The sequence below is a fragment of the Bacillus rossius genome, chromosome 1 (assembly GCF_032445375.1).
Source record: "Bacillus rossius redtenbacheri isolate Brsri chromosome 1, Brsri_v3, whole genome shotgun sequence".
Taxonomy (NCBI): domain Eukaryota; kingdom Metazoa; phylum Arthropoda; class Insecta; order Phasmatodea; family Bacillidae; genus Bacillus; species Bacillus rossius.
In genome coordinates this window covers 32,887,830-32,901,912 of record NC_086330.1, presented here as the reverse complement: position 1 = coordinate 32,901,912, position 14,083 = coordinate 32,887,830, and the positions used below count along the sequence as shown (strand labels likewise).

General features: G+C 36.9%; 2 protein-coding genes across 11 annotated transcripts in view; one reads left to right on the top strand and one right to left on the bottom strand.

Moving 5' to 3' along the window:
* LOC134534093 (paxillin-like) overlaps positions 1-14,083 on the bottom strand; it is a 243,802-nt gene that overhangs the window by 21,096 nt on the left and 208,623 nt on the right. The window lies entirely within an intron of this gene.
* On the top strand, positions 5,716-9,375 carry LOC134534128 (uncharacterized). Of its 2 annotated transcripts, XM_063372235.1 has the most exons (4): positions 5,716-6,279; positions 6,442-6,582; positions 6,829-6,917; positions 7,044-9,375. In XM_063372235.1, exons 1-4 carry the CDS (start codon positions 5,976-5,978, stop codon positions 7,551-7,553), a joined length of 1,044 nt encoding a protein of 347 aa, XP_063228305.1. In that variant the 5' UTR covers positions 5,716-5,975; the 3' UTR covers positions 7,554-9,375. The 2 variants fall into 2 exon arrangements, with proteins under 2 accessions (XP_063228305.1, XP_063228298.1); XM_063372228.1 differs by having other exon boundaries at positions 5,716-6,582.

Sequence of the window (14,083 nt, the reverse complement as noted above, 5' to 3'; positions counted from 1 at the left end):
TTATTAAAAGGAAAAAAACTGTGTTATGGACCCGAAAAATAATTGTGTGGTTTACAGTTGAATTAAAATTTTATTACAAAAGATAGGTGGAGCCTATAGTAAGCAATGAAACCAAATGCATTAACAACACAATTGTACAAGAAGTCCAAAGAATATTTTATAGAGCACATTGATGGGAAATAAGCTGAAGATGAGGGAAGGGAGAAAATTATTAGAATAAAATAGGATAGAATTAGTAGTAACGAATTAACAAAATTATATGCAAGAGCAAAAAGTTAAACATTAAACCCTATAATAAAGTATCAACATAGGACCTTTATAACACTGTCACAATTATACTCAAGGATCCATCTGGCCGAGCACAACTGCATGTTAACAGCTTTAACCACACAATTTTAAATCAATATACACAACTTCCACAAAAAGCTTTAGTATTAATTATATTCTGTGTTAATGTAGACATAAAGAAAATAAAATCACTGGCTAAAATGTCAAAAACAAGGATTCCTAGCATTTATTTTACAACATGTATTCATTGCCACAGAAGAAACATAAGAAAACCCCTAACTTATAAAATGTGATGTAACATTTTCATAAGCAAATAAAAGTCACATTTTTACATTAAACAGAAATATTTGAAAGTCCATATTTATAAGTCATAACGCCGAGTGCGCATTTATCACACCACGGAATTCCAAACTTCACACCTTGCTTTCGTTACACAAATATTTACGAAGTGTGTTTGGGCTAAATGGGACGAAGAAAGATAACAATTTGTGTGAAAAGAACTTTACATAAAAGGGTTTATAAGTTGCTCATTTATGTTTAACAATGAAAGAAAATAGACAGTTCATAAATGTTTCCAATACATAATACTGATGGAAAATTACCTGATAAGTATGTAACAACAATGATTATGTAAAAAAAAAAAATTGACTTACAGATGGTGGAATGAATGAAACTTTATATTTCCTAAATATTTTAATTTTATTACGAGTAATACGAATAAATTTTGTTCCTCAACTGCACATGGAAAGTTTTGAGTTATATCTCTCTACTCAAACATTTAGTAAGCACATGCAGAATGTCTTTTGTAATGCAAGAAATGACTTGGTTATACACACATGCATAAGATGGAATTTACACTGAAAAAAAAAATGTTTCCGAAGAAAGGCTAGGAAATACATTAATTTTTTGTATACAAATGCCCTCCCTCCCTCCCTCCCTCCCTTCCTTCCTTCCTTCCTGAAATTCTGAATCAACCAATGAGTGAAATTATCTCCTGGTATTAGTTAGTCCTTCGTGTCCTTGGTTGGTGGGACAGCAGCAGGACGACTATACGAAGAGGTGGTCGTGAAGGTTACAGTCTGCGCGAGTGTCGGCCTAAACTACCTGTTACGTGCACTAATGGGCTAACTACCCTTGCATGTTATGTGTTCCCAGGGGTTCGTAGGAGCGGCTCGCACAGCTTTACACTACACACCACAACCGAGTTTAACTAGGTCACTTGACCTTTCAGCACACCTACAAGCCTCTAATGCACACCGACACGACACTACATCACGCCAGTTAGCTGATCTAGCTGGTGGGGAGCTTCACTCCCCCGCCGAATTAGGTACACTTAAACTTTTCTAGCATTACACAACCTACCAGCGCACACACAGGCCCGTGTGCCAAACCTATCCCACAAGACACGCACCCTCGCCGTCGATTCAAATGATTCTTCACCAGTGTGGGGTGCACCTGATTTACTATGCACTTAGCGAGTTATAGAAACTTCGGGTTCTGGCCACGCCCACGCTTACTGCCCCGGATGGCAATATGATGAATCGGCGGCGGTTACAGTCTGGTGTGTGTGGATGGCGGGAGCGCAGCAGGAAAGACTCCGCTCTGGGAGGCACACAGCAGCCGGGAGGTCGCACGGCGGCAGAGAGGCGGTCGCAAGGGAATCTCGGACGGACGGATGAACGGGCGTGCTGGACGCGGGAATGCGGCAGGCGGCGGGCGGGCTGACGAGACGGACAGTGAGCGAGTGTGGCGCTGCGCCAGGAGTCGTCCTCCTCCCAAACTTGCCCCAGGCTCACCGCTCACCTTCCCACTCTCACTAACACCACGAGGGCTAAGGAGTGCTTGTCTACGTTATTTAAAAAAAAAAAAAAAAAATAGCGGTATAGTCCACCCCTTAGTAAGGCCACAACCACTAATGAAGGAAGAGAAAAATGGGGGGGGGGGGGGAAGAGGTTTTTGATTTAAAAAAAGGGGGGGGGGGGGGGCAGGAACCTAATATGCCATCTTGGTTTCACACGTTTTTATGACATATATTTTCCATGGTTTGTCTTTCAAAATTTGGCCTTGTTAAAGCATACTAGTGAAAGTGCTGGAGTTAATAGTGACTGGCTGATACATATAGTTTCTCCTGTGAAATTCACTATTATAAGACTTTTAAAATGCACCATTACTGACATTTAAAGCTATATATCTTAACAAACGCTAATTAAATATTTTCCTATTAATCCCCCTTAAGTTGTTTACTCTAAGGGTTTTACCCGAGAAAACCCCAAAACTCAATCGCTAACCAAATATTTACAAACGCCAAAGAAAATTTTAAAATAAAGAAAATGGTTAACACAAATCGTAGATGCAATTTCTTAGAATTCACTGCAGCTCAAAAAATATTACAAAGGTGTTGTGTGACCTCTCACGAATTAAGGAACGCTGACAATACAAACTCGGAAATTATAATTAGACACGAGAAGAATTCTCACAAGTTTAAATTGAAGCGCAGCACCTTCACAACGCCACTCATACATATTTGTTAACTATACTGGTGACTTGCTTCACTAAACATTTATTTGAATTATTTCGGTATTTATATTGTTTTGTGTACGCTGTACACGTAGGTATGAGTGAGACAGAAAAATAAACTTATATATTTAAAAAAATAATAATTATAAACCTACCTTTATTGTTGAATGAACTAAAAAATAAAAAATAAAATTTTAATTTAAAATTTTTGTCCAACAGCCAAATAATGCACCCAACTCTGGATAATTAAAAACGCAGGGTACTTGATATCATATGTATTACATTTTCTATCAGTAATAACAATATTATTTGTAATAGATTTTATCACTAATATTAGGATATAGTCAAAACGAAAATTTAGAATAGTCATTTGGAACATTTTAGGATATAGTCATCAAGAAAATTAATATATTAACTTAATAACAATAATGAACTTAAACAGGTAATGGGATGTTTCAGGGGCGCAATCTGTAGGATTCGCAAGGGGGGCCGCGGAAATTAATAGAGAAGGCGGGGGGAGGGGGGGGGGGGTTTCCTAAGAATTTTGCACGTGGGGTTTACCAACACGCCATATCTGGATGCGGTGCCCGTATGCTGTACACTGCCCATATTTTGGCCAACATGCATGCAATAAGAAGAAAGCTTTAAACTATACAGAAAGTTTTCCATAAGACATAGTTTTGACATCAAACACGTTTCACGGTCACGCTTTTGCAAGTGCAGGCAGCTACCCTCCCCTAGTGAGGGGCTTCTTACTTACAGCCCCCCTCCCGACGGGGATCTACGCCCAGGAGGTGCATGATATCATTTGTCTTAAAATTTATATCACTAATTTTAGGATATAGTCATTACGAAGATGAAAGAAGAGAGCATTGAGTTGTGGTGCATTATTTGGCTGTTGGACAAAATACTTAAATTTAATTTTTTTTAAATTTTAGTTTATTCAACGAGAAAAGGTTTTTTTTTAATATAAGTTAATTTTATTATTTTTAGTATCGAAATAAAATAAAAAATACTGAATATGAGAAATTGAAACAAATTAAAAATACTAAATATGCGTGATTAAAGTATTTATTGTTACAATGAGCTTAAAATTAGTCATTAAATTTTACGTAATCTTGTCATTTCAGCTAATGCGTCAACATTACATGGAACTTTTCTTGGTATCTTAGCGCAATCAAATTGTTGTACTCCGAGATCATCCAGTTAATTTACTCGACTAAGGGCCGGTTTCACCAAGCAGGTTTAATTTTGTTACAAAACGAGATTTACAAAACTAGATTAAGAATAATCGTAAGTTTAATTCCGATGTGTGTTTCACCATCGTTACATAAGTTTAAATTAATCGAGATTTCCAAAACTCGATTTATAAATGCCTTCCACATAAAAACACCCATTACCTAGCGAATATACCCTAATATCTGTCGGAGATACCCGAATATGTATTTATTTTTTTTCCCCTCTTGTAGATGCAGCTTTTGGTCGAGCGTTATTTATGGTGGCCGCATCAACCTAAAAAAAAAAAAACTTGTTTTTATTTTTTTGAAAAATTAGGGTAATACCGTGGAAATTGTCATATCGCATAAAACATGATTGGCAATGGTGCAGTTTCAGCTGCGATTAAAAAAAAGCGACAAAGAAGTCGAAATCTTTCGCCACATGAGAAGACAGTTTTATTAGATCAGGTAACGAAACACTTCTCTGTGATTGAAAATCGTCGTACAGATGCTGTCACACAAAGCAGAAGGCGAAAGAATGGGAGATTATTGCGGCCGAATTCAATTCGATTTGCAATCAATACCACCGAATGCCAGACCAGCTGAAATCGTCGTGGGAGAAACTGACAAGAAAGATACATGCCGACAACCGAATTGAAACGTTATGCACAGGTAAGGTATTTTATGGCATTCATGCTGATTGTTTTGGTTGCAGTGGCCTTTTTTTTCTCCATCCGAATATTCTTCTTCTTCAAATATAACATTGTAAGCTGCTCGAGCCATTTGTTTACATACGTTAAGCGAGATTAGCTGCGCAAACTGGAAGAACTTGGCCAGTTAATATAAAATCTCGCTTTACTCTGAAAAATCGAGATTACGCATGTGGTGAAACGCACAATCGACTAAACGAGTTTATATTGAAACTAATCGAGATTAATTTGCTTAAACTACGTTGGTGAAACCGGCCCTAAGGGCAAATTAATCTCGATTAGTTACAATATAAACTCGTTTAGTCGATTGTGCGTTTCACCACATGCGTAATCTCGATTTTCCAGAGTAAAGCGAAATTTTATATTGACTGGCCAAGTTCTTCCAGTTTGCGCAGCTAATCTCGCTTAACGTATGTAAACAAATGGCTCGAGCAGCTTACAATATTATATTTGAAGAAGAAGAAGATTCGGATGGAGAAAAAAAGGCCACTGCAACCAAAACAATCAGCATGAATGCCATAAAATACCTTACCTGTGCATAACGTTTCAATTAGGTTGTCGGCATGTATTTTTCTCGTCAGTTTCTCCCACGACGATTTCAGCTGGTCTGGCATTCGATGGTAATGATTGCAAATGGAATTGAATTCGGCCGCAATAATCTCCCATTCTTTCTCCTGCTTTGTGTGACAGCATCTGTACGACGATTTTCAATCACAGAGAAGTGTTCCGTTACCTGATCTAATAAAACTGTCTTCTTATGTGGCGAAAGATTTCGACTTCTTTGTCGCTTTTCTTTAATTGCAGCTGAAACTGCACCATTGCCTATCATGTTTATATGCGATATGACAATTTCCACGGTATTACTAATTTTTCAAAAAAATAAAAAGGCTTTTTTACATGCTTTATATTAGCTTCACCTGTATGTTTGTCTGTCCGTCTGTAACTCTGTCTGTCCGTCTGTAACTCTTTCGACTAAGGGCCGGTTTCACCAACAGAGATAAACTTAATGGAAAATCGAGATATTTTTATCGAGATAAAAAGTTAAACTTGAATTTTAATCGCGATGATCTTGTGTCCGTTTCACCACGACTTATCCTCTTCCCAGATAATCGAGATAATAATATCTCGATATTCATTATAAAATCCCGATTTTCTTTTTGAAATCTCGATGTTCGGAAGAAAAGTAAACAAATATCGCGAGTAGGTTTGTTGTTATTCAAGTCGTGTAGCGATAATAAAGATAATGGAAGCTAAAGAAAACACTTGTTCCGCCAAAAAACCACGAAATAAGAATTTATCACCAGAAGAAAAAATTGTTTTGTTAGATTTGGTGACAGAACATTTTAACATAATTGAAAATAAGCGCACGGATGCAGTAACACAACAGAACAAATTGAAACAGTGGCAAATTATTGCAAGTAGTTTCAACTGTGTGTCAGGAGTCCATCACAGGTCTGCAGATAACCTGAAATCTGTTTGGGAAAATCTGAAGAAGACGACACGGAAACAGTATGCAGACGAAAAAGTTCAGATGGTAACTGGGACAGGTATGTTTTGTATAAAAATATTTTCAACTTGTATTACAAAATGTAACATTTTATTTTGTGACTTACTATACAAAGTGAAAGGAAGTGGTTTAATATATTTTTACAAATGGCAATGTACATTGACAATTAATTTAATTAAATTGAATACATTGTTTTTTTCAGGTGGAGGACCCCCCACAAAGTGTACAAATGACCCTATTTTGGGCCGCGTATATACTTTAATAAAACCTGTAGTTAAAGGACACAATAATATCTTTGACTCAGACTCAGATGCAGTAATGGTCAATACATTACAATGCATAAGTAAGTACAGTATTCCTACAAAGTAATGGTTTTTCATAGCCTTCTCCTTCAGTACATTTTTCTGTGTAGTAAATGATGTAGATGATTGATTAAAATAATTTTGATCAGTTTCATTCTTACATAAAAGAAGTCTCATATTTGGTCGAACATTGGAAATGTTAGACCTATATGTATTATTTTGTTAAACCGTTAAGTTGTTGTGCTTATAACATCACATGTGAACTAACCAGAATAGTATTGTTCCAGGTGAATCAAACAACACAGAAGAAAATGCAGTCGTAGAGCTGGAAATAGGTTCGATGGTGGACATTGCTACCCTGGAGACTCAAACTAGTGTAAAGTAGCAGACATTACAAAGCAGTTTAAAATGTTAATAACATTAACGTAACAAAGAAACTTAACAGTACGATGAATGTTTACATTTTTCACATAACAGTGTCTTCTTTTTTTTTTTTCAGCAGACACTTCTTAATGGAGACTGGTCCCACTACACTCCCTCAATGCTCAGAGGCCCCATATGTCCTGCTCTTGTACCACAAAATAATGCCAGTTCAACATCATCAGTTTCACCAGTGATATTCCCTTGTGTCAAAGAAACGGTTATGGTAAGCACTGAGCAAGGCAACTGTGAAAGTACTTCAAGAGACCATATTCCCGATAATAGTAACAATGTTGCAAAATCAGTCCTTGAGTGTCAGTTGCCAAACATCGCGGGGAAGTCTTCCTGGACTCAGAGACGGCGGCCAAAATTGCAGTCCAGCAAGAACAATGAAATAAGTGCCCTCCATAAAGCTAAAATTGAACTAATTGAATTATGTAAGAAATATGCAACAGAAGAAAATGAAGCTATGAAAGAACTGCGTCAAGTGAGATTGCAACAAGAACAAGAAAGGCTGAATCATGAAAAGCTACAGACTGAATTTATGACTCTACAGATTAAAAAACTAAAGAAAGAATTGGATGGTTTATAATTTTATGTTTTATGTAATTTGTATACAATTTTTCTTTGTAACTCTATTTACAATGAGCATTTCAAAGCATCTGATTTCGTATATTTGTAATGAAACCTAGTTGTATTGAAAATCATTATCTATATATATATTTGATATTTGTAGCATTACTAATTATTTGACTAATAACAATTATACATAAAACCATTTTACAGTTTTTGTCCCTTGATCCTTGCTGCAACATCTTCACGAATTTGTTGATGATTTTTTCTCGAGGCCATCTACAACAAACTGAGACAACAAAAATTATTAAATATGATAGGAGTTTGTATATGCAATCGGATAAATTTAATATTATTTGTTCTTACCTTCTGAAATAGTTCTCAATTAATGACCGTCTCACTACATCATATCTGGCCCTTCTCTCCACATTTCCTTCTTGATCCCTAATGTAACCTTCCTCCAGCAGTTCAGTCCACGGTTTTTCACAAATAATGTTAGGATCATCTGGTGGAATTTCTTCGCCGGCTCGTATCAAAATATTATGCAGCACTGCAGTTGCCACAATGATTGGGAAAGCATTCTCTAGGCTGACTTTCAGTCCTAAAGCTAAGACTGGAAAGCGCCGTTTCCAGCATCCAAACATTCGTTCTACTGGATTCCTAGATCGTATTTGCGATTCGTTGTAAAGATGTTCCTGACGACTTGTGGGATTGTTCAATGGAGACATTAGATATTTGTTACAACCATAGCCTGAATCCACAAGCAATACCGAATCTCCATATGCTCCTCTTTCAAAGAATGCTCTTCTATTACTGTTATTAAAGACTGTACTATCGTGTGTGGATCCAGGCCATCTGGCAACAATATCTTTGAATTCCACATTTGGGTCACAAATGGCTTGAATATTGATAGAAAAGTACCCTTTTCTATTTCTGTACAACTCTGCATTTTCTCCTCCTGAAAAAAAATATTTTCTGTATTAACAATATGCCTTGACATATCATTCACTTTGAACCTATGCTCAATGATATTCTTAACAAACCTGGTGACTGTATTCTGACATGGGTGCAATCCATTGCACCAATAGCCCTGGGAAATTTTGCAATCTGATAAAATTTCATTTGGGCCGAATGAATTTCTTCTCTGGTCTCAGGAAATCTTATGAATTGAGGCCGAAGAGCAGCGATTGCGCAACTAACCCTGTGGATTATTCTGTGTGCTGTGGGTTTACTACAACCAACGTAGTCCCCAACAGACAGCTGGTTACATCCCGTTGCATAAAAACGAAGTGTTGCAAGAAGTTGATTCATGGGTGAAACTGACATGTTCCTAAAAGTAAAAATAAATACTGTTAGTAATCTAGATTTAATTAGAAAATTTAAATGGATGTTTAGAATCAAATAAACCTACCTGTCAGAAGGGAACTCTAGTTGGTTTTCAATATGTTCAAGTACAAACATAGCCGATTGTTTAGAAAGACGAAAGTGAATCTTGAAATCATCCTCGTCATACAATTCAAAATAATCGCTTCTTTCCTGAATCCATCGTGGCCGACGTTCGCGAAAATGTTCTTCATCATCACTGTCCTCAAGAATTAAATTATACATCGCCCGAGCCATATTTCCTCCAAAAATATAATGCATGCTGTGATGTGTTTGTTTATTTTTACATCTTTATCCAGATATTCTCACTTTATCCACCAAATTCCGAGGTTTAAGTATTCTATCTCGATAATATCAGAAAATCGAGATAAAGTGTGTGATGAAACACAACAACTAGAACATCGAGATATTTTTGAACTTTATCTCGATAAAATAGCATTATCCCTGTTGGTGAAACCGGCCCTAAGAGCTACATAAGCCTGTTCGGCAGTAAAGAGACGCGATCCCAATTAAACAACTGCATAATCTACAGCGCAGCCTTGTATTTTATGCACGGTAGAGCCCAACTCAGTATTAATGGTAAAATTCGCCTTTTATCAGTACCATAGTTGTATTTCGCTGGAAACTGTATGGCTATATTGGATTAATTATATGTGCACCATCTGTGTCGAAATCAATACGGACTGATGGAATGTACGTTATCATACACTTGATCACGCCGGAAGAGTGGCCAGATAATTTCAGGTTTAGTACTCATATCGCCATTAACGAACCCCGGGCACATTTTTCACCATAACCCGACCTCAAAAACACACTAAATCGAAAAGAATATATTTTCGGGCAATTTTCCACCATGACCCGACCTTTTTGTTCAGAAACACTGCAAATTGAAAAAAAAAGCATTAATTTTTAAAATTTTCAAATTTTGGGTCTTTAACCTCCTCCCCCGTAGGGGCACAGTTGACCCAGGGGCAAATGCTCACCCTGCCTCGACCTCAAGGATACACAAAAAGCATGGTTATTACCCATAGCTCGAAATTGGGGTCTGTGACCCTCTGACCCCCCCCCCCCTTCCCACTTAACTATAAGGTCTTAAGTTATCAAAATATTGCATTGTCAGAATTTCCTTATATGTATGCAAAATTTCAACACATTCGGACGTCGAAAAGTGGATAAAAAACTGAATGGAAAGATTATATTGCATAGTCCATTCATGCATGCATACAGGTCAAGCTAATAAAAGCGTGGTAAAAAGAAGTCTAAAAGGACTTGGATAGTGAGTACTAGGTTCGTGTAAAAGTTAGTACCTACATGTGACGAAAGGCTACAGCACTTGAAAATAGAAGAAACTCTGCAGGGCTTCCAAAAGAATAAATTGACCGGTGACCAACACTCCATTGGAGAGGGTCCAGCTCACACGCCATTAGGCAGGCAAGCAGCCTGTATCAACCGTGCGCGTTTCTCATAGGTCACTCATTTAATGCAAAGTATACAATATCATGCTTGAAGACTTTTCTACAGTAAAGTCACGGTTGTAGACATGCCATAATTTTCACTAATGATTTTGTACTTATTATATTTTGTACTTATTATGTACTTATTATATTTTTATAAGAAAAAGAATATTATTTTCCTTTTGACTTTCAGAAATTCTAGAATCATAAAATTAGCTAAGCATCCAGCTATCACCTGAACTTTAACAGCAGAACTTAACATGAAATATAAAATTATTAGGTCAAAAAACAGATGATACAAAATAACGTCTATCAATTCCATCGAAAACGTCTTTATTGATTGACAAAGCATGGCTTTAGTGGAATACTTATGATCAAAATGGAAAGGGAAAGAATGTGTGTTTATTCGCTTCCAGGGGTACATCAACCTAACCCATTTTAGTAGATGCGGTAAGCGGTAAGGCGATATCTTCGGCTCTCTACTACCACCCATTATCTATATAGCCTACAAAATACATGATACGAAAGGGAAACTAAATTAATGCACATAGGCTGCAACTGTCAAAAGCACAGCAATAGCCTTACAGCCATTACTCAAATGTGTATGAATTAATATTTTCATGATTTCCATGTGCTACATCGGTTTCCGTGTCACCTTTATGCACAACTTTTAAAACGAAGGAATACCAATTACAAACTTTCTATCGTCCCATCAACGCATGTCGTCTCTGCACTCAGAACTTATGTTTTCAGTAACATTCCTAAACATATGCTATTAACCTATACCAGGGTAGGCAGACTTTTGAGTGAGATATCCAAATATTCAATAGAGATATTCTCCAAATTTTTAGAGAGTCACAACATGTATTTTCTGTTTCCACGTGGAATTTTAAGACGATTAAAAAGAGATAAAATCAACACTTTTATCCACAAATACAACATAAAGTCTTAAAAATAAAGGTTACTCAGAAGTAAAAAAAAACAGGCACATGTAAAAAAATGATAAGTCATTAGTAGAGCTCTACTGACAAAACAAAAAAACCTCAATTATTTTAATTAATTATTAAAATCAAAAAGCACCTAATGTGCCCTCCCCTTGTAAGTTGGAACGGTGAACTTTCATCTCTTTCGAAAGCTTAGCTATATCTAGCAGGTAACTACTTATTTTCCATTTTAGTCATGATTCTAAGTTGTCTGTTATTTTACTACTTAATTAATTTTTTTATTTGATTCATTGAAGAGAATCTATAGGTTTCAAGAAGATTATCCACGTACCAAATATGATTTTCTCTATTTTAGGTATTTGTTTTGCAGCTCAGTGAGTTGTAGAGCCGTACAATGCTACGAAAAGAGTCGCACGCGGCTCGCGAGCCGCGGACTGCCGACCCCTGCCCTACACCATTTTATGGAAAATTTCTCATGAATTCATGGTATGGTCCCTAATTTGTAGAGGCAGACATTTTTCGCGAAAAAAATTCTGAGTGCCTATTAGACTGTAACAAGGTATCCGTATACGTATACGTATACGAGAAGTCGTTGCATTATTTGACCGAGCCTTAAGGACGCGTTTGCTTCCGCACTGAATTACTGTGACTGGTGTTGAAACAAAACGACAAGTAGGGGAGAGTAGGGTATAACGGGGTACTTAGTATAAATCGCTTAAATTTATTGTTTTAATATTGCGGTATATGTATGAAACCATTAGCATGCGTAGATTATAATGTGAGTTTAATTCTGCAACTAGTACCGTGTCTTCTGAAATATTATTATTGCAGAGATTTTTCATTATTTGAATGTATGCACACTACCCTGTTTTACCCAACTGGTTGGGTAAAACGGGGTACAGAAAGCAGATTTTTAAATGATTAAATATGTGCATTATAAAAAATTCTGAACAACATGTAGTGTGACAAATAAATACAATTGTCAGTAAAAATATGAGAATTAAGAAAAAAAATTCATTTATAAGCCTTCACCTTACATGTTCCTCTATATTTGCAGTAAAACTTCACAAAAACATTGGATTGCGGAAAATCACAAACATTGTTTGAACAACAATAACACATCACTGTTAGTTTTGAGGAAGTGGTTAGTCTAATAGCATAATCTAATTATGTATAATACAACCTTGCATATGCGGTTAACCCAAATATCTGACAAAACATATGATTGTTTAATTAGCCTAATATGGCTTAGTAGGCCCGTCAGAACACAAAATAAGGCCAGAGTCTATATTCCAAACTGGCAGAAATCACATTCACATGGCCTACAGTCATCTGTGTCTATACCAGCACATCCTTCATGGCTCCAAGAATGACACTTTAAGCATTGCACCCAACTTTCGGCTGATTTTGAAGTGGAGAACTGTTCAGCGCAATACATGCAAGGAACGTCATCATCATCAGACACACGCAAAGTTACTGTTGGTATGGATTTGTTGCTGTCTTCTTTATTCATATGTTTTTTAGAACTGTTTTGAGATTTAGACACACCAGCATTTTTCCTTTTTAAAGATTTTGGTGAAGCTGACTGAATAATAATTAGTTCGTTCTTATATGGCGAGTCGGTCAGCACAGCTGCCTTGCCACTTCGTCGTCCTCTTCCTTCTGCAGGAATTCTTTTGGCATGGGGAATCGGCATCACTGTAGTCGGTGGATTGTGAAGCTACTGTTTGATGAAGCACTTCGATTGTTTTTATAAGATAGGCCTAAACGAGATTCAGTTGGTGAAGATACCAAACCAGATGTCCCAGGAATATTACCAACACTGTCATTTCCACTCGGTTCTGAAGGCCTGGAGTTAGCTCGGTCAGTTGTTGCAGCAGTCAGTGGAATATCACCGACAGTGTCATTTCCACTCGGTTCTGAAGGCCTGGAATTAGCTCGGTCAGTTGTTGCAGCAGTCAATGGAATATCACCAACAGTGTCATTTACTCTCGTTTCTGAAGGCCTGGAGTTAGCTCGGTCAGTAGTTGTCTTTTGGGTGACTGTATAAATGTACTGTAGGTAACTCTGTATAACATTTAGTGTGCATAAAAATACTATTTTTAATTTTAAAAGTCATTTGCACAATTGATCGAAAAGATGGTTAAAACAGGAAACTGATTGGGCAGACGGGGTACTACCCCGTTTTACCCATTACCTGTGTACCCTGTTTTACCCTACATGCAGGTTCTCAAGCAAAAACGAAAACAGAAAATCTTAACACCCGTCAATTTCATCGGTTACTATGGCACAACATAGCAAATATAATACTTTACTTGAATACAACTTACCATAAAATATATCTGCAACCACTGATTAAATATTGTATAGCCAATACACGCTAAACATTTTAGTGAAACATCATAAATTTGTAATTTCCATTATTACGCACGAAAGAATATTGTGCGACACTTCATACTACCTCACTCTAGTGACGACGTGTAGAGGAGTAACTTACCAAACGTACACACAGATAGCAGCACGTGTACGGAAAATAACAGTGGTACCCCGTTCTACCCAACTACCCTGTTTTACCCAACTCTCCCCTACCTGAAAGAAACTCACCCAAACACGTGACACAAACGATTCCATTTTGTTGGAACTTTCAGCTGGTCTCGGAATCTTTTCGCGACACATACATGCCCCTGCTAATTTTTTAAGTAAAAGGTCAAATGAATAGTATATGCACCATGTTCACATCCTAACAGTTGGCATGACGCACAATACAC